Here is a 17,932-nt window from a genome sequence, read left to right as displayed (position 1 = left end):
TTCCCGATAGACTTCTCGTCATCTTCGGTTACCTAGATTATAATAAAATATTAATAATTTATATATTAAATAATATAATATTAGAATTTATTATTATTCAGTTTCTTAGTCCAACACTGCACCAAACGCTTCATTAAGTTAGTCCAGCTTAATCTAGTCTAAGCCAGTCCAACTTAATCCTAGCTTCAAGTACGAGATAGACCGACGCAACAAACGCCCCTCCCCCTATAAGTCTATAGTGAAATGCCACGTTTCAATGTATCCGTACATCGTTTCTACGGTTCATGTTGCAGGCTGCAGCATGAGGCATGAGAGGAGAGCGGCCTCGGGGAGTATGAACATTCCCTCCAATCCTTGTCTCCCCTTCCCTCCATCGCGTTTCGCAATCGAATCCTTTTTCTTCCTTTTACAGCACAGCTTTCAATATTCTCTTTTCACCTTTTCAACTTGTGTCGTTCGTCGGCGTGATTCGAATTCGGTGGTCTCCCTCGAATTTTCAGCTTTTTGTTTGTGCTATTTATGTTGCCCAACGGCACAACCACAAACCCACAACCGCAATCGCAGCCAGCCGTAGAGCCTTCGGTACGTCTCAATTTTCTCCCCCTTGAAATTCGTTATTTTGTTTTGGCTTAATTACTGGGGTGCCCCTGAAAGTGGCCCTTGAATTTGCTGTGCGAATCATGCGAGCGAACTTGGGAAGTTCGAAGTCAGTCTCGCAGGCCCACGCGCATTGGTGGGTCCTTCTGTTTCGGTTGGGCCGAAGATAGGCCCAGATTGGAAAGGGAAATACTAAGGCCCAAGGCCTAAAGTTATAGGTCTTACGCCATCTCCGGGGGGCGTTTAACTGGACTGGACTGGACTAGCTGTAGTCCAATACTGTATTTGTTCCATGCTGGGACTAACATTGATAAGACTAAAGGGGACTAGCATGGACAAAACCCTTCACTAAGAGGTCTTAGCGAGACCCCCCAATAACCATGGAACTAGCTAAGACTATCATCTCTCGACCTCGTCATGCTCAACGACCATTCCGATAGACTCCTCGTCATCTCCGGTTACCTAGATTATAATAAAATATTAATAATTTATATATTAAATAATATAATATTAGAATTTGTTATTATTCAGTTTTTTAGTCCAACACTGCACCAAACGCTTCATTAAGTTAGTCCAGCTTAGTCTAGTCTAAGCCAGTCCAACTTAATCCTTGAAGCTAGTCAAGTACGAGATAGACCGACGCAACAAACGCCCCTCCCCCCTATAAGTCTATAGTGAAATGCCACGTTTCAATGTATCCGTACATCGTTTCTACGGTTCATGTTGCAGTCTGCAGCATGAGGCATGAGAGCGGCCTCGGGGAGTATGAACATTCCCTCCAATCCTTGTCTCCCCTTCCCTCCATCGCGTTTCGCAATCGAATCCTTTTTCTTCCTTTTACAGCACAGCTTTCAATATTCTCTTTTCACCTTTTCAACTTGTGTCGTTCGTCGGCGTGATTCGAATTCGGTGGTCTCCCTCGAATTTTCAGCTTTTTGTTTGTGCTATTTATGTTGCCCAACGGCACAACCACAAACCCACAACCGCAATCGCAGCCAGCCGTAGAGCCTTCGGTACGTCTCAATTTTCTCCCCCTTGAAATTCGTTATTAAGAATTTAAGAATGCGTAAAAGGTCCGAAGCCCTGCATTTTTTCACATTTCAAGCTCATGGAATCATCTTCTAGTTGTAGACTTGTAGTTGAGCAAATTAAATACACTTGTGCTTACATTCGTGTTGGGTTTTATTAATTTTAACCTGTATGACTTTGTTCTCGCGAAATATGAGACGAAACGGATGAACGTTTATCATCAGCAAGATTTTAATGTCTTCTCCTCTATTTTTTGTGCTAGTCAATTGTGATTTTATAGCTTTATGGTCATCTGGCCAATGTTTTGGTGCACTCATGTTGTTCATCCATGTAGGATTAACTGTTGGTGCCTTATTTGCAATCCGGTGCCGAGTTGGGAAACTACATCCTGAGTCGAATGGGTTACCTACGCAGCAATGTATACACGCCTTCTCAATCTCTCTCACTCATTCACACACATACACAAGAGTAGAGGACTTCTTTTCTCTAATTTTCCATTTTGATAAAATGCAGGATTCACGAGAAAACGCGCAGCAGAATGATATTGGTATGCTTTTGCTTTTGCCCGGTGATGCTTTCCATTAATTCTCTGTGATTAAAGGGGATAAGGGATTCAAATAGGCCGTATGAAAAGGCAGATCGTACTTTCTCTTGTGAATTTGGAAATTTCAATCACGAACATTAAGAATTATAACTGCACATGTTGAATAGGCATAGATTAAGCTCTCTAGTTATCTTGTGTTCATATAAATGTGGTATTTTCTGACATTAGAATGCTTGGTTCATTGAGAACATTTTACGTATCTTCCTTTTCTTGACACTAAAGTATGCTTTCGGATTCATTTGCAGGTGCAGCAGTGCGCAATGGAAGAGAAATCCTTTTTCAGGTAAATTTGACAGTTTCCATATAATACTAAGATATGTACAACAACTTGTCGGAGCCATTTTATACATAAAATATATAGTTGAAGTGATTAAACCGCGGTGTTCTGTATTGTTGGATAAGTAAAACGGTCGCAGCTGTATGTTTCAAACTTTTTTTTATTTACTTAATACTGTAATGATGGTAAATTGTTTTGGTTGCATTAAAGCTATTATAGCTCTCAGCTTAATCAAGAATATGGTTTGACTGAACTATATCTACAGGCCTTCAATTGGGAGTCTCATAAACATGATTGGTGGAGAAATTTAGAAACAAAAGTTCCGGATATAGGAAGATCTGGTTTTACGTCAGCATGGTTGCCACCAGCAACTCAATCCTTTGCACCAGAAGGTTGGATGCACAAATTTTCTAGGCTGGTTTCTTATTCTCTCTGCATATAGATGATTGGACCATCATGTTTTTTTTCTTTTTCTCTTATTGTAGGTTACCTTCCGCAGGACATATATTCCCTCAATTCTAAATATGGATCCGAGAACTTAATAAAATCTTTACTTCAAAAAATGAAGCAACATAAAGTTAGAGCAATGGCTGACATTGTTATCAATCATCGTGTTGGGACTACCCGAGGGCATGGTGGAATGTACAACCGCTATGATGGAATTTCATTGTCATGGGATGAACGTGCTGTCACATCTTGTACCGGTGGACTGGTAATGAAATCTGTCACTGCTTGAATGACTCTGCATGATTCATGATGCAATGTCTGTTAAGCTCATTGTTTTTCTCTGTATTTTATATATCAGGGTAATCGAAGTACTGGTGACAATTTCCATGGGGTTCCGAATATTGATCATAGCCAACCTTTTGTTCGAAAAGATATTACAGGATGGCTGCAGTGGCTACGTAATAATGTTGGTTTTCAGGATTTCCGATTTGATTTTGCAAGGGGGTAAGACATATACATGCATAAAATTGAGTTTCGTTTCGTTTGTAACTGGGTTTATTCACTGCTTACTCTTTTTTCCTTGTCTTTGATTTAATTGGCCATTACGTGTTTTCAATGTTACAATAGTTATTCAGCAAAATATGTGAAAGAATACATTGAAGGAGCAAAACCAATTTTTTCTGTTGGGGAGTATTGGGACTCTTGCAACTATAACGATCATGGCCTGGATTACAACCAAGGTATTGGATTATATGGTTTTGAGATGTGCAGGGTATTGGGCTTGAAGAACTTAATAAGTTTGACACTGCATACTACCGTATAAAGGGTAGCTTATCCCTGTTGATAGCATTCCTTTTTGCCCTTCCATTTGACCTGTATTGTAATTTGCTGTCTTAAATGGGTTCAGTGATCAAATCTCTTTCTACTGAGGATTTAGCATTGAGCTGACTGTTTGATCTTTATCATGATTGGTAATGTTATGCAGATAGCCACAGACAGCGGATAGTAAATTGGATCAATGGCACTGGACAGCTATCAACTGCGTTTGACTTCACAACCAAGGGAATTCTTCAGGTATCTTCCATTTGCAAACAAACTGGCATATCCAACTGCAGCCCATCCCTTAACACACATACATAACAGTTTGTTAAGAATGGACGTCTGCAATCACGAATAATGAGTCCTGGTGAACCCTTTATATATAAGAAAACATGTACTGGTGAACCTTTTTATTATATATCAGAAAAGAAAACATGTAGCAATCTTCATCAAAATCTCTCTTCACCTATGATTCTATGAATACTAGTACCCCTTCCAAGTCTGTTCCGTCTGCTGTATCCGTAGTACTGGCCACCTTTTTTCTAGATTGTAATAACGTCCATACTCATCAAAATATCTCTTCATCAACGAATACCATTTCCCTTTCCTTTTTCTTCCGGTTGCCACCGCCCCTTCCTATTTTCTTGTTTGGTGTTTGGACATTTATCCATGCATTCATTGCAGGAAGCTGTTAAAGGACAATTGTGGCGCCTGCGTGACCCCCAAGGGAAGCCACCAGGTTTAATTGGATGGTGGCCGTCGAGAGCTGTCACATTCCTTGATAACCATGATACAGGCTCAACACAGGTACGATTGCTATTCTGTTCTGCTGAAGTAAATATCATTGAGAAGTGAGAACTTAGACTTACAATCTTTTGGGCTGAACAGGTCAAGTTTGGGCCTAAACAACCCTGATTAATACTTTCTCTGTATAAAACTACATTTTCACTGCATACAAAAGTATCTCATTTATGTTACTGTGGTACCTATCATTTCAGAAAGTGACCTTTTGGCTCCATAGTGAAAGTAGGAAATCCACTCACATTATAATCATTTTGTCTTGCAGGCTCATTGGCCCTTCCCTTCAAATCATATTATGGAGGTACGAAAACTTGTTTATTAAGTTCAAATGCTTTGCATTTAGATGGGAAATCCAGATGCATAATATTCTTGTCATTGTTGTTATTGCTGGCAGCTGCTATATTCTAATTAATATGGGAATAATTCTTATTACCTACCTAAAAATTGGAGTGCAAGTTCGCTAACTTCCACGTCAATGCTTTCCGCAGGGTTACGCATACATACTCATGCACCCAGGAATACCAACAGTTTTCTACGATCATTTCTATGATTGGGGTGACTCCATTCATGATCAGATTGTGAAACTGGTATGCAGTATACGGCCATAGGCAGTTCCCTTTTTGGACTTGATGCTTTTTGAACAAACGTTTCTCATTTGTTAGCATTGGCACTTGTCTGCAGATTGACATCAGGAAGCGTCAAGACATTCACAGCCGATCATCTATTACGATCCTGGAGGCCCAGCCGAACCTCTACTCTGCTATAATAGGGGAGAAAATCTGCATGAAAATTGGGGATGGTTCATGGTGCCCGGCCAGTAGGGAGTGGACACTGGCAACCAGCGGCCACAGATATGCTGTTTGGAACAAGTAACTTAGAAAGATTAATTATGGATGTAGCTTCTACTTATAAGACGAAACAACATTTATTCTACGCACTGGGAACTGACTGGCGGCTCAATGCTTCCCACGGTTGCTAATACTTGTTTACACCAAATAGGATGAGAATCCACTTCCTCATCTTTGACATCCTCCACCCTATGTACTTGGACATGAAACGATAAAAGCAATCATCCAATTTTATAGTAAAAACGAAGAGAAAGTTAACTTGGTCCCGTGAGAGAATATATGATGCCAACCCCACCCCCATATGGACACAAATATGTAATGCAATCATACAATTCTTTAGTGAAAAGAGCACAATTCTTTTGGTAAAAAGAGTTCCACCAAATATAATAATGTGCAAGACACCGATATCACAATTATAATTCACAATAACCAAATACTAGATGCAGATGGTAATAATATTGGTATATCATATAACATGACAAGTGATGTGTACTTGTCACGTAAATTAATGAATTTATCTTATTGAATATTACTTGTATGAGTCACTTGACACTTGAGATGGTACACTAGTATAGTCTCTGTTTGGTTAAATTAATTGGGTTACCTACTTGATTTTACTTATTTTCATTTTTGTTTTGTCTAGCAATTTCTAAATATTTAGACAACTATAAAGTTTTTTTTTTAGAACAACGACCCTTGAACGGTGATGTAACATATAACCATTGAGTGCACTTGTTTTGCGCTTTTTATTGTACAAGACTGATATATGTAAATCTATCACTTTTTTTTTTGGATTACAAATACTGACTTGTTTGTATTTAATGGGTTTACAGAGATGTGAGAAATCATCATGTCTAAACTAAAGGATAGATTTCAACAATCAACATCATTTGTCTCTGTGGGCAGTACTTATATAGGTTCATGAGGAGTTTTAATCTATTAATTAAAAACCTTTCTTCTTTTCAAAACTTTATTGTAAACCGTGGCAATGGTGATGGTGGCGGTTCTCGTTCCAATGCTTTTCCTTGAACAGATGAAGGGATTAAACGTGCTTTCATCAATCATGAAGACAAATAATAATATCTTATGAACTTTAACGAAAAGCTCTCTGTATTGTTTATTTTAACGAAAAATTATATTTTTATACTAAAAAGTCAATATTAGTACTATTCACTTTACCATTTATTTTGTCATTATCGTTAAAACAAAAAGTTTTCAAACTTTTTTCATTAATTTTTCTTAATATCTTATGCGAGTGAAGTGAAACTGCAGATTTCCTTTTTGCTAGTTTACGGATTCCCTTTTCATCACTTGCAGCCTTGCAGAACATGGTAATTTTCCTTATTTTTTCACGTTGTCTTCTACATATGTAGAGGTAGAAAATACCCCGGGTCACAGTTGCCCTGGGATTCAGGTCAACGGAAGAAAGATTACTCTTTGAATAAAACGAAGGAATATTGACTGAGCTCGTGATGTAACGTGCATGTGAGTGGTAAGCAGGTAAGGCGTTGAGGGGCATATAGCCAACAAAGGATTGTGGCCACCGGCCCACCACAGCGGAAAGCGATCCCGCTCCACTCCAGAAAACACTAATTATTCAATTTTGCATGGCGTTTATTCAAAATTAATTAGGTATATAGGAGGCTCGCATTAATCATTTCTTCTCCTTTTCCGTTTTTGCCTTCAACCAGTTGAAAGTAGTCCACCCCCATTCGTTTATAACGACGTTATAGAGACTCTCCAAAACAAGTCGAAGAAATGTGAGTGGTGATAAATATCACCCATCACCCAAGTTATATGGTAATTAACCGTCAATCACGAACGAGCCAAGAGAGGGGTGTGTGGGATGATGTTTCTTCCCTGCGTTATTTATTGGCATCGTCAGTGGTTCAATCATAACCCTACGTTGCTAAGTAGGTATTATGGCAATAGGTACAGGCCTTGGGGGAGAAGAGTGGAAGATATCAGACAGTAGAAACGCATTCTCCTTCTTCTCGACTTGAGTAAGTGGTAGGGCTGCAATGGCCTCATCGGTCGTGACATTAAAAGACGTTGGTCCACCAGAAAACCATAATTAAAACACAAATCACTGACACTAAACACAACTGTGGCAGGCATGCATGCATGCCATGATCACTAATATACCGCTTTGTATTGGTATTGATTTAATCTTGTAATCAGCATCATTACACATCAGAAAAGAAAAGAAAAGAAACAGGAATCACTGCTAATAAAGATAGCATTAATGTCAAAGATAACAACACTTGAGGAAGCCTTAGCCATCACTTTTGTTCTGACAGCGTTCTAATGATGTTTCTTGTCCATCATCAAATGCTACCTTTGTTTAGAGTCTTTGACCTCCCTCATCCTGCTTCCTTGGCTTCCTCCCATATGATCTCTTAGGAGTTGATAACCCTAGCTATAGGTTAATTGATTTCGTTATGTTGTTTGAGCCCCTCTGTCCCGCCCCCTAGTAAAAAACAAAGAACAAACAGAAATAGGCTCAGAAAACCTTAAGGGGATATTATCCACACACATTTTTTTATTTCTCACACCTTTGTTAATTTTTCGCCGTTAATCTTCTTCAATTTATCTGATCCGACGGCTGAAAATTTAAAAGGGTGTGTGAGAAGTAAACAGGGATGTGTAAAAGATTGATCCCCTCATTGATGAGGTAAGAAACTAAAGATTTCAGAAATTGGGTATATATCTACACAAGTAAGCAAAACACAATCGGAAACTAGGGCTCCATTAGCTAGCTACTTCCCAATCATCAGCAGTCGCGGCACCAATCAATTATTAAAAAGAAACAAATTTCAAGAGTGCTCAACAGGCACAAAATGAAGTGTAATTGGTCAAAGAGAAACAAATTTCAAGAGTACACTGGTGATGGTTGCGCTGTTCAAGAGTGCTCAACAGGCAACATAATTCTTGGACCCTGCAAATTAACAGACCAATAAATTATGGGATGAAAAAAAAACATCTGATTTGTACAAAATAGGGAAATGTAATGAACTGGGGAATCAGGATTAGCAGCACCACCAGAAACTGATGCCGTTGCAGATGAATAGTTCTTACCCTTGTGTCTTGAGGAGGATCGAGTACTGCGTAACGATACATATATACACTCACGAGGGTTTTACAAAGAGAATCCAACAGAACTCTGTTGGCAGTATGCCCACCTCCATCCATTAAACCACATACATACACAGCAAGAGAGGGAGAAAGAGATCGAAGAAAGAGGAGGTGGACAGAATGCCAAAGAACTCTGTAAGAAACGCTTTGCGAAACCCACGTGATCATCCACGTTTACAGAGCTAGCTACGAGACCCACGCATACAATTCTTCTAACACAGAAACAGATAGAGATGGACAGCGATAACGTACGTATATATTGGAGAGGAGTGAAGGCTTATTAGGGTTAGGAGAGGCAGATGGTTCTATTTATTTTATTACGTACTCACAATAAATGGGATGGGAGGTTGTCGGTGTAATTAATTTATTGAGAGATAGGTTTCAGTACTCTTTTCACAGAGAGAGAGAGAGAGAGAGAGAGAGAGAGGGGTAAGTTAGGTCAAAAAGAAAATGAGAAGAGAAGACAGCAGAGAAGAAATCTGAACAGAATCGACGGATGGTTGGAATCCTACTCGTAGAGGGAAGGCTACAGGAGGCATATTTTACGAAGGATGGATATCAAACCCTATCATGTATCATCATCATACTTATTCTTCTCCCCACTTTTCCCCCTCCCTCGGTTCTGATGAAACCCTCCCCTTCACTCTTTTCTTGCCTGCCTTCCTGTCCTCGCTCACACCCAATTAAATCCCTTTTTCACTGAGAGATTTTTTAGTGTATCAAAATACAATCAGGTAAACTAAGTGTTATAATTCAAATTATTAGATACTTCAAAAAAAAAATAAAAAATTTCATGATTGTATACTTGAGAAAATCTTTTTAACCACTTATATAATGATGTTTAATGTGCTAGCCTGACAAACTAAAAAATTTCTCCTTCTTCACCATAGATTTTTCAATGTGACGATCACCTGAGGTGGTATACCACGTGTTCTTATATAAATAGTAGATTCTGTGTGATAAAAGGTTAATAACTTAAAAATTAAAATTTTTACCACTTATAGAAAAACACATAATGTATCATTTGTGTTCCTGTCACAACTAAAAATTTCTCTTTCTTCACCCCATCCCATACCAGCTCCCTTCCCATCCCTCCCTCGTTTCTGATGCCCTACACTACAAGTCCAATAAGATACGTCACCTCTCTCTCTCTCTCGTCTTTTCTGAGGTGTTTAAGGAAGGAAAATCACTAAAATGAAAAGGAAACAAAACACCTTTTACTTTGTGTTTTTCGAAAATCTTCCTTTACTTTACGAGAGAATGGACAGAGAGAGAAATGGGATAATACGACGGTTACGTGGTAAATTTTATTTGCTACTGTAGCCTAGAATTAATATTTAAAATTTCTTTAATATGATTGAAAATTTAAATTGAGGGTAAAATCTGAACTTCACTTCATTTTATATGGGAGAAATGTTTGAGTTTAGACTAAAATTGATAGATATTTTTTGACACATTTGTTAAATATTAGAAAGACTTTTATATTTCGTTCAAACTCGTGTTTGGTAATTTCTAAAATTTCATTTTAAATTTCCTTCATTTCTATTGAGACCAATAGCAATATCCATATTCGATATATCTAACGATATTTTCACAAATTTAAATATCAATGTTTTTACTAATACTGATATTATAAACACAGCTTTGAATAAGTATTGCTCTTTTTATCTTAAGGCATACGATCACCCATATCCCGTTTATCTTGGAGGATAATGTCGATTATCCTTTTTGAGAGGGGGGGAGGGGTGACTGGACGTACGTATTTAGTAGAGCAAATGCTGAGTAGATTAACTTATAAGTGGTAGAATAATTACTAATGTTATCGAGGTTTTGTATTATAAAACTCTGCACCAATTAATAGGCCATCGTGCGGCCTTTTGTTGGGGACCTGCTACTTTAAACCATCTCCAATCGAATGATCTAGAGGGTCAGAGAATACAAAACAACGCGAAAACAGTCTCCAACTGAGGACCAGGTCAGAGGGATCGTGGGCCCCACTGGACAAAAAAGGACCAAAAGGTTAACCGGCTGGCCCAAATGAGCCAGTCAGCTGGTTCCGGGCCAGATTTCAAAAACCCAACGGCTAGCCGTTATTTTCAAATTTTTTTTTTACAAAATTTGTTTAAATAATTTTAAAAATTCTTTTTTTTCCCCTATAACTTCCTAAACCATTAAACATTACATAATATTAAGTAACATGAAACAACATTAAGTAACATGAAACAATATTAGATAATATTAAACAACATTAGACAATATTAGACAATATTAAACAACATTAGACAATATTAATCAACATTAAATAACATTAAACAACATGAAAATTATACAACATAAATAAAAACATTTAACAACATGAAACTTAAACAACATTTTTAAAAACATTTAACAACATAAAACTTAAACGCTTATTCCATGCTATTTTTTGCCCAAAGATGTGCAACAAGATCATATTGTAGGTACTTGTTTGTGGCACGGAAACGTATCATTCTATAGCCTCATGTGATCATTTACAGATATACTACTAATTCTTGGATTGAAAGGCAAATTAGGCTCCTCATATATTTTTGCACAAGCCCTTCTTGACCCATTTGGATCGTCTTGGTCGTCATCGGACTCTCCATCAATATACCTATCTTGCTCATCCTCCACAATCATATTGTGTAATATGATGCAAGACATCATGATGTAGTCCAAATTTTCTCAACTCCACCCTCTTACCGGTTCGCTGATAATCTTTCATCGTGCTTGTAGAATACTGAAAGCTCTCTCAACATCTTTTCGATATGCCTCTTGGTGTAAGGTAAACAAATTTCCGGCGTCATTCCGAGGGTTTAGAATTGCTTTGACAAGTGTCGCCCACTTCGAGTAGATGTCATCTGCCAAGTAATACCCCATATTGTACTGAAGGTCATTGATGTAGTAGTCAAGTTGAGGTGCTTTACCTTCCGTCAGGGTATTGAAAAGGGGTGAAAGCCCAAGAACTGTAATGTCATTTTGGGATCCATGGACTCCAAAGAAAGCATGCCAAATCCATGTGTCATACGAGGCAATCGCCTTTAACACAACAGTTGGCTTTCTCGACCTTCTGCAAAAGCCTTCTTGCCATCTAGTGGGACAGTTCTTCCAATCCCAATGCAAGTAGTCTAATGACCCTATAACGCCCGAAAACCCATGGTTTTCAGCTTTGCGAATGAGCCAATCCAGATATTCTTAATTTGGCTCGCGGAGGTATTCGTCTTTGTAAAGCTGAACAATTGTGTCACATAATTCAGTAAGAGTATCAAGGTATGTAGACTCAGACATACCATGGGTTTCATCCATCGAATCAATTGGGGAGCCATAGGTTATCATTCATAGTGCAACAGTAACCTTCTGATGAGGTGAGAAACCAGGACGGCCTGCTATGTCCCGCTTATGTCGAAAGTATGGATTTGTTGTACTTTTATGCTTAAACGGAAGCGAATTATAACAAAGTACCAAATATCAACGTCTTAGGTGAAAGCTAAAACAAACAATCTCAAACTAACACAAGAGATTTACGTGGTTTGGCGTAAAGCCTACTCCATGGACGAAGCACGGCAAAGAATTTCACTAAATAAACGGAGATTACAAATGAGTGTTTAAACTCTCACAACCCAAATCCCACAAATTACAAACCCTAAACCAAACGAGTAGAGAACTCAAACAAACGGAGAAGATTCTCCCAAATTGCTCTTTAACTCACAAACTCACAAATTGACTCTCACTAAATTGTCACACGAATGAGCCACACAAAATACACTAACCCTAATGTCCTATTTATAGTGCATATGACTTAGGTTACAATAAGAATCCTAATATGAAGTAAATCCAAATCCTAATCAAATAGGTAATTAACAAAATCTCTCCACCAAGGAAACCAAGAAGTCAAAATCCAAACCCAAATAGGACACCAAAACCAAATAGGTAACACAAACCTAATTCTTTGCATCATCCTAATTTTGAGCCGTAAAAACCCAACATGATTGACCTGCTAGACATCACAAAGCAAACGCTCAAAGACATAACACCTCATCCGGAAGCGACTTCTGAAATCCTCTTTTGTGTACACCGAGTTGGGGTTGAAGTAGTTGTTCATCAGATTGGCATATGTCATCACTCTGTTTTGTGGTTTGTAAGAGTGACCAGCAACAAAGCCACCCCATTAAGGTTGTTCCTCAGTTGGCTGACACACCATGGTTGCAACCATGGCTACTACTTGTTTTGTTTGTTGTGCCTTACTTCAGCTTCTTCATTAGACTCTTCATCTTCTTGTTTCATCTGCGCCAATTTTTCTTCCAGTTTGGATTTGGATGAGGACCCCCAGTTGGAATCCAAAGAGGACCCAAAGTTAGAATTCATTGCAAACTTGAATTGAAAGAGATTGAATTGAAATGGATTGAATTCGAAGTTTTTTGAATTATAGCCCAACATCCACCCTATTTATAGCAACAAAAAAAAAAATTCAAATCCAATGGCTAGCTAACGTCACTTAGCCGTTGGATTTGAATTTAAGTTGTAGTTTTTAAATAATAAATTATGTTTGACCTTATGACCCTTTGGCCCTCAGTTGGAGACGATTTTGTGTGACAAGGCTAAATATTGCCATGTATTGTTCATTAAAATATTAATATCTTGGAGGGCTAGAGGGTTAAAACGAGCCATCTGGCCAGCCTTCGGTTGGAAATAGCCTTTTCCTTCTCTTTTTTTTTTTTTTTTTTTTTTGACATCTCTACGTCGTCACATGGAAGGGACACGAAACTTAAAAACGAAGATCTTATCAACTTGTTTTGACCTAGGATGGTTAAATTGGGTTATAATGTTGGTCGTAGGCCACCTAGGACCTAAAGAGTTTTATGATGGTATTAGAGTAAATTATTTTTAGGCATCTCTCAAGCTCGATTTACTAGGTTCAAATTTGCTTTCTTCAGTTGAATTTTCAAAATGATGCGCTAACTTCAGCTTAAGACTAGTAGTAAATGAATGACTAGGCATTAAGAAATACGTTGGTTGTAGTAAATGAATAATGCTCGAGATTTCGAAGAAAAAAAAAGTGTAAGCTCCAACATATTAATGAACAGTTTGTAATGTGGAAATAGGTTTTCTATTGGACTATGTGGGAGTCTTTCATTTTAGAGGAACGTATCAAGATATAACAAAATTGAATATAGTAAGCGAGGATCTGCAACAAGGTCCCATGATACGTGAGCCAACCAGTTAGTTTGTAGAAGTACTTAGGGGTATATTGTTGGCCGTAGTGTCATGTGTCAATGAAATGATATCATGACATACGTGTAAGTTTTATATATCTCTACATGATTTTGTATACTTAGTATGAAATATCACAACGACAACAACATATAATCAATACCATTTATATTACTGTCCCCAGCTAAAGAGCTAGCTTAATTCCGTTAAATTTTACCACTCCATTGATTGAATGATGCTATAATGAACTTCACAGGATTTGTATTTGACTATTTGTGAATAAAAATTGACCAGTTAAAAAAGATCTAAGCATTTAAACTAAAGCTTAATGGACAAACTCAGTAACAAGCTTAATGGACAAACTCAGTAACAAGCTTAATGGACAACCTTGTTCAGTTGATGAAGGGGTCCTACAAAACGGATCAGGATCCTCTCTTGAGCTAAGGATGAGGATCCTCCTGACCAAGGAGTGTGGGCCGTTGGATGAAAATCCAACGGCTACAAATAGGGGGTCCCTTTAAAGTTATAATAATTATAGTCGTTGAATTTTCATCCAACGGCCCACACTTCTTAGTCAGAAGGATCCTCATCCTTAGCTCAGGAGAGGATCCTGATCCCTAAAAAACCACTAAGTTTGGAATCTTAGGTACCCATGATCATCTCCCTCCTACAACAAAATGTATTCATTTTGACCTATATATAATGCACAATATACTTTACACTTGACGATGTAACTAAAAGGTAAATTTTAGGTCAATCCTCTCCAATTATTACACCATACAGTAAATAGTCTTAGTGCTTCCTTTCCATAATTCCACTATGTGTATGCTATGCATCATGTGCAGCGCTTGCTTTTTAAATTTGTATAGCATCGAGTAGTCTCTGAGAGGTTAATTTCAGACAACAAATCTTTCCCTTTGTCGATTGATACGTCCTACTCATGACACCCACAACCCAACCCATATGCTTTCATCAAAATCACTTCCCAGGCCATCATCTTCTTCCTCAGTTTATTACTTCCCTGCTAGATCATAATATGTGCTTATTTTATTTATTTATTTATTTCTAAGAGCAAACTTCCACAAACTAAATCTCCCTCACAGTCACAATTAGCAATCCGCATGCATTTACTATGGACCAACCCAACCTCTGTACTATTTATTGATTCAAACTACCCTCCAACTATACGGTCCATGCCCAATAAATATTTTCACAGTTTCAAAGTTTTCACAGGAAGGAAGGAAGGAACTATTCAGAAGTACCAGAAGAGTAGAAATTAGGATCCCACTCCCACGTAGAATAAATGTTCATCGACTGAAAATTGACATTATTTTGTTCTCATCTGACCTGTCAACGTCCCATTAGTCGCTCTCTTTCTCTCTGCGTCCATACCAGTTGTCATGGCTGAGTTTCTGTCAGAAGTGGTATGATTGAATCATTGGGACAAAGAAATTACTTAATCACACTTCACGCTTGTTTTGCCATTTTCCAGAAGAAATTGTCAGTGATTTTAAAGTTTAAACTTTAGACAGAGCTATTATTAATCAACTGATCATCTGGAAAAGAGAGTGAACGATCGATCCCACAACATTAGTTTTTCTCAAAACCCTAGCTAGGGTTTCCAATGCAACCTTCAACAAGCTCTCTTCTCTTATCCACCTTCCCTTGCCTACGTATGAAGACTAAAGGGTCGTGTAACTTGTAGGTGTAACCAAAAACCAAACGATGTTGAAGTAATTAGGAATATTGATTAATTTTGTAGTTAGGAATATTTATTAATTGAACTACCAAACATACTCACCAAGGATAAATTTTTTAGTGTATATGGAATATAAAGGTCAGTACACCACGTGTTATATTACAAATAGAATGATATTTGAAAAAAAACTTCTCTTCACTTAGAGCAATTCCACCGGGAAGAAGAGAGCCCAGCACCCAGTCAAAAAACCAGGCTGGCACCCTGTCAATTCACTCCAGCCTGTGAAATCGACTGGCACCCAGCCCAAGCCAGTCCACAGGCCGGCCTAAAATCGACAGACCTTGGGACCAGCCTATCTGACGTCAGTGTGACGTCGGAGGGCATATGACGTCAGAGAGGGAGTTGTTGTGGAGGCTGAGGAGCGGAGCTGGTCGAGGCGGGAGAGGATGTCGGGAGGGAAGGAACCACGGAGGGAGAACGACGGGAGGACGAAGCGACGGCGTCGGAGGTGTGGAGATGCAGGAGGACGGCGTCGACGGCGTCGGAGATGCAGGGGTGGATGGCGTCGGAGATGCAAGGGTGGATGGCGTGCAGAAATGGAAGGTTTTGAAGAGGAAGGAGAAGGAGAGCTCACGGGAGTGAGCTGGAAAAGAGAGAGAGAGAGAGAGAGAGAGAGAGAGAAAGAAAGGATCGGAGAGGGAAAGGAAGAAAGAAGAAAAAATAAAAAATAAAATAAATGATAAAATATTAATTGATATGAATAAAATAATATAATATTAGATATACTGGGTGCTAGCGTATTTTTAGGGGTGGAGATGCTTTGGCCTATTACTGTTTACTGAGGTCTATTACTGTTCAATTGAGTGGATAAATGCGCTGAGTGCTGGCACAAAATCCTTAGGGGTGGACTTGCTCTTATATCATGCAACAGAAAACTTCTCTTCAAATTAACTAAAGTTATTTCCCATAGAATACTCCTCTCTAGCTGGTGCCATAGAGAATTACATGAGTCATATATGATACAAGTTACACTCAAAATATATTAATTAATAATATGGCTTAACTTTTAAAAGGCAAATTAAGCATACAAAACTTTAAACACTGTGTACTGTATCTGTTTCTGTTGGACGTGAGAAATCAAAATAAATTTTAAGGTCAAGAATCGAAAGAAATAAACAGATGGAGTAAACTTTTCGGTCCTTTTAGTTTTCTGCCTCCTACTCCTAATTAGTCGATCTAATCAGCCCAGAAAAAAGTTCATGCGCTTTGTTTCCTCTACTCTTTCTCTCCGTGTGCAACTTAACCTGCTTTTATCCCTACTTTTCTTCTTCTGTTTCCTTTTTGAAAAAGTGTATTTATATTAGGATCGATGGTGGCAATGGAATTATGGGCTGGTGGGCACGAATATTTCGATTTGCAATTGCAACATATATAACAAAAGGGAATTGCTCAACATAAAATTTATTCATGAAAACAGAAGTTAATATTTACTTTACCAAAGGTCAAATGATCAATTAAATGTAGCACTGTTTTGAAATGTGGTTGACTAGTCGTTCAATTTTGGAAAGCGGAGGACTCAAAAGAGAGCTAGAAGAAGATATATCGCAGAACTCGATGCATGGAACTGGAATAATCCACCCTTTTTTATGATTGTGCGTGAGCTATGGATGTTTCTTTTCTAGTGGATCCCCACTCTCTCTCTTCTCGTAGTCTTAGCGTTTCCTCACATATTAGAGCATCTAAACAAAACTTGTAAAACTACTTTAAATAGTTAATTTAAAAAATTCATCGCGGACACACTCTATAATGAATTCTATATAATAAATAAAGTACAGTTGTTTTTTAAATTCATAGTCATGAATCATGGATTTGAATCCCATTCGGATTCAAATTGTGGGGATCCTAGGTCTCTCACATTTTAGTTATTCATCGTGCATCATACGGTCAGAAATTATTTAATTTTTTATTTTAAATTAAACACAAATAATACCTGATAAAAATTGGTCACGTACAATAAACGATTAGGATGTGGGAATCTCTAGGATTTTCACAAAGTGAATCCGAATAGGATCTTCTTCCATTAATCAAATGCTCAATGTTAAACCGAGTGGCTAAAATAAACTTTTAACACCGTTTACTTACTAACTTAATAAAAATTTAAAGGTTTTTTTGGAAGATGCTCTTAGACATTTCACATTTAATTAAATTTTGAAAATTTTGCAAAGGAGAGACGAAGAGAGACTGGTTTGATTGTAGGGTTTGGTCCTTGGTTTTTGGATATGGATCCTATCTAGATTCAAATTGTGAGGATCTTATGGATCTTCACATCTTAATCATTTATCGTGCATCGTGCGATCAGACATTATTTGACTTTTTTACTTAAAATTAAATACAAATAGTACCTGATGAAAAAAGACCGCATGATAAACGATTAAAATATGAGAATT

The 17,932-nt window shown here is 37.9% G+C and overlaps 2 protein-coding genes, 1 long non-coding RNA gene and 1 other non-coding gene across 4 annotated transcripts in view; 2 read left to right on the top strand and 2 right to left on the bottom strand.

Moving 5' to 3' along the window:
• Nucleotides 1-17,932, top strand: part of LOC103413820 (uncharacterized) — a 50,105-nt gene that overhangs the window by 15,462 nt on the left and 16,711 nt on the right. The window lies entirely within an intron of this gene.
• On the top strand, nucleotides 1,273-5,609 carry LOC103413819 (probable alpha-amylase 2). Its single transcript, XM_070814167.1, has 13 exons — nucleotides 1,273-1,610; nucleotides 1,961-2,044; nucleotides 2,140-2,173; nucleotides 2,476-2,513; nucleotides 2,773-2,899; nucleotides 2,993-3,219; nucleotides 3,313-3,458; nucleotides 3,582-3,694; nucleotides 3,940-4,028; nucleotides 4,458-4,580; nucleotides 4,840-4,875; nucleotides 5,063-5,161; nucleotides 5,256-5,609. Exons 2-13 carry the CDS (start codon nucleotides 2,024-2,026, stop codon nucleotides 5,445-5,447), a joined length of 1,245 nt encoding a protein of 414 aa, XP_070670268.1. The 5' UTR covers nucleotides 1,273-1,610; nucleotides 1,961-2,023; the 3' UTR covers nucleotides 5,448-5,609.
• LOC139192488 (uncharacterized) lies at nucleotides 7,519-8,959 on the bottom strand. The gene is made up of 3 exons (XR_011576671.1): nucleotides 8,501-8,959; nucleotides 7,978-8,360; nucleotides 7,519-7,892 (listed from the first exon to the last, which is right to left on the bottom strand). It is a non-coding gene; the product is annotated as an uncharacterized lncRNA (long non-coding RNA).
• On the bottom strand, nucleotides 8,517-8,754 carry MIR394B (microRNA MIR394b). The gene has a single exon (NR_120941.1). It is a non-coding gene; the product is annotated as a microRNA MIR394b (primary transcript).

The sequence above is a fragment of the Malus domestica genome, chromosome 15, assembly GCF_042453785.1.
Source record: "Malus domestica chromosome 15, GDT2T_hap1".
NCBI lineage: Eukaryota > Viridiplantae > Streptophyta > Magnoliopsida > Rosales > Rosaceae > Malus > Malus domestica.
The sequence above is the reverse complement of the archived record's forward strand: the minus strand, read 5'-3'. Positions and strand labels throughout refer to the sequence as shown.